Source organism: Brassica oleracea, chromosome C4, assembly GCF_000695525.1.
Source record: "Brassica oleracea var. oleracea cultivar TO1000 chromosome C4, BOL, whole genome shotgun sequence".
Taxonomy (NCBI): domain Eukaryota; kingdom Viridiplantae; phylum Streptophyta; class Magnoliopsida; order Brassicales; family Brassicaceae; genus Brassica; species Brassica oleracea.
In genome coordinates this window covers 23,662,027-23,664,402 of record NC_027751.1, presented here as the reverse complement: position 1 = coordinate 23,664,402, position 2,376 = coordinate 23,662,027, and the positions used below count along the sequence as shown (strand labels likewise).

The following is a 2,376-nucleotide window of genomic DNA, read 5'->3' as shown; positions in this document are numbered from 1 at the left end:
TGATGTCTTCCCCTTCACATCTTCTTCTCATTAATTTCCCCTCAACAACAACATATAGGAGAACAATAACTCATTCAAGATTAAAAAAAATGGCGACAACAACAACAACAACATTCAATTTTCCCTCTCTTTCACTAACAATAATCATATTATTAATCTCATTCCTTCCTTCTCATCTAAAAGGTTCACCCTCCACTAGTAGTACTACTCAAGAACGTTTCAAGGAATCTTCAAGGCTTCTCGATCTCCTCCTAAGAGATTACACTCTAAACTCTTTCAAGAACCAACATTACTCAATCAAGACCGGCGTTCTTCGGCGTATTCATCTCCCTTCTAACTACTCCGGCATTAATCTCGACGCTGTCAGGTTCCGGTGTGGGAGTCTCCGGCGATATGGAGCTCAACTCCAAGAATTCCATATCGGTGTCGGAGCGGTTCTTGAACCGTGTGGTGAACGTCTTGTGGTCGTGAGACAGATCTTGGGATCAAACTGGTCTGATATCTATTACAAGAACTATGATCTATCTGGTTATAGACTCGTCTCTCCTGTTTTAGGACTCCTAGCCTATAATGCCATAAACGACGTTGTTTTGGGTAATAATTTGAGCAGCTCTTATCAGATAAGCCTTCTCCTAGACTATGCTAAAGATCCATCCACCGTTGATTTCGGAAACATTTCTGGACCGTCGATGGTGGAGAGAACGTTCTTGAATAAGCCAATGTGTGTGACTTTCGGCCTAGACGGCAAAGTAACGTTTGCTGGAGAAGTGAAGCCGTATGTCTGCGCCGTTAAAACTAACGGACATTTTGGTTTAGTGGTGTCGGATGATCAGGATTCGTCCAAATCAGACGGTAGAGGAGAAAATGAGATGAAGAAGGCGAAGATTGGACGGTGGAGATCGGTTGTTGGTGGGCTTGTTGGATCTGTGACGGTGGGGGTGGTGCTTTTAGGGCTTGTGGTGGCGGCGGCTGTTGTGACGGCGAAGAAGCGGAGGAGAAGGGCAAAAAGGGAAGAGATGGAGAGAAAAGCTTATGAAGAAGAAGCTCTGAGAGTAGTGACAATGGTGGGGCATTCTAGGGTTTTTGTTGCTTCTGCTACAAGGACTTTGTCTGGTTTCGTGGAACATGAGTGTGTTCCTAATTAATTAGTTTAATTTTCTTACGTTTGGTTTCCTTTTTATTGTTTCCCGTTTCTTGTAAAAATGTTTTATTTAAATGTATATGCTTTTTTGTAACTGATTTAAATATATACTAGATTTTGACCCGCGCTTTCAAAACGCGGGATTATATCATTTTTATAAATGTCTAATTACATAAATACTTTCATTATTATAATATATTGATGATATAGGTTGTTTATTTCAAGATCAAAATGTGTTACTCACTTACTTTATACCGTTCTTACTGGACCGACATCGGTTTGGACCATGTTCTTACGATATATTTTTATCATAGTCTAAATTTAGGGGTTTTTGCCAAAACTAACCCACAACTTGATTTTAATCCCAAACTTATACCCAAACTTGAATCAAATGCAAAACTAACCTAAAAGCCTAGTGAAATTACAGCTCAACCCCTTGTGACCAAACAAAAAACAGAAGTCATTTTTACGAATATAGCCCCAGTAAATCGTCTGAGTCGTCTGAGATGTTGGAAGTCATCTGGACGACTGAAGTGTAAGTCGTCTGGTACCAGTTTATTTTAAAAATAATTTATAAATCATGTAAAAAAATATTTTGATGCGTGAAAAATAAAAATCAAGTAATTATAAACAGTTTTAAGTGATATAAATTAAGATATGAAAAAATTGATTTGTTTTGAAGATAGATGAGTGGAAGTAGTGAATCATGAAATACTTTGGTCTAGGAGTTTGGCAAACATATGTTGTAGTATTGTATGTATTGTTAGGGTTAGATTTTGGAAAACTAAAATGTTTTTTTCAAAAATTAGTTTTCACCTATATGTGTTTATTTATTTGTATAGTCAACACTTTTCAAGTTTGATTTGGTTTTATGAAGTGTTCACTACAAGAAAACACATGCTTAACGACGAAATTTAACGAGGAAAAACAATCCTCGTAAATTTACGTCGAGTTTACGAGGAATTTGAGTGAAAAACTAAAGTCATCGTTATTTCCTCGTAACGACAAAAGTGTTTCGTCATAAAGTGGATGTAATTTTACGAGTATTTTACGAGGAAAAACTATTTCCTCGTAAATACGACGTAAACTTTGCGTGTTATTTACGAGGAAATAGTTTACGTGTATTTAGCGAGGAAATTTTTGAATCCACCAACTTTGTAGGTGTTACACGTTTTTTTGGCCACCTAATTAATTTTCGTCGTAAATTCATAGGAAACTTGCAACTACCAGATTCG

At 37.1% G+C, this 2,376-nt stretch overlaps 1 protein-coding gene across 1 annotated transcript; it reads left to right on the top strand.

Annotated features, from left to right (window-relative positions):
• LOC106340765 lies at nucleotides 1-1,182 on the top strand. Its single transcript, XM_013779609.1, has one exon. The coding sequence runs from the start codon at nucleotides 3-5 to the stop codon at nucleotides 1,143-1,145; it is 1,143 nt and encodes a 380-aa protein (XP_013635063.1). The 5' UTR covers nucleotides 1-2; the 3' UTR covers nucleotides 1,146-1,182.
• Nucleotides 1,183-2,376: the final 1,194 nt, after the last annotated feature.

What these genes read in the sequence shown, in the direction of transcription:
- LOC106340765 (XM_013779609.1), top strand. Translation starts at nt 3, where the DNA reads ATGTCTTCCCCTTCACATCTTCTTCTCATTAATTTCCCCTCAACAACA.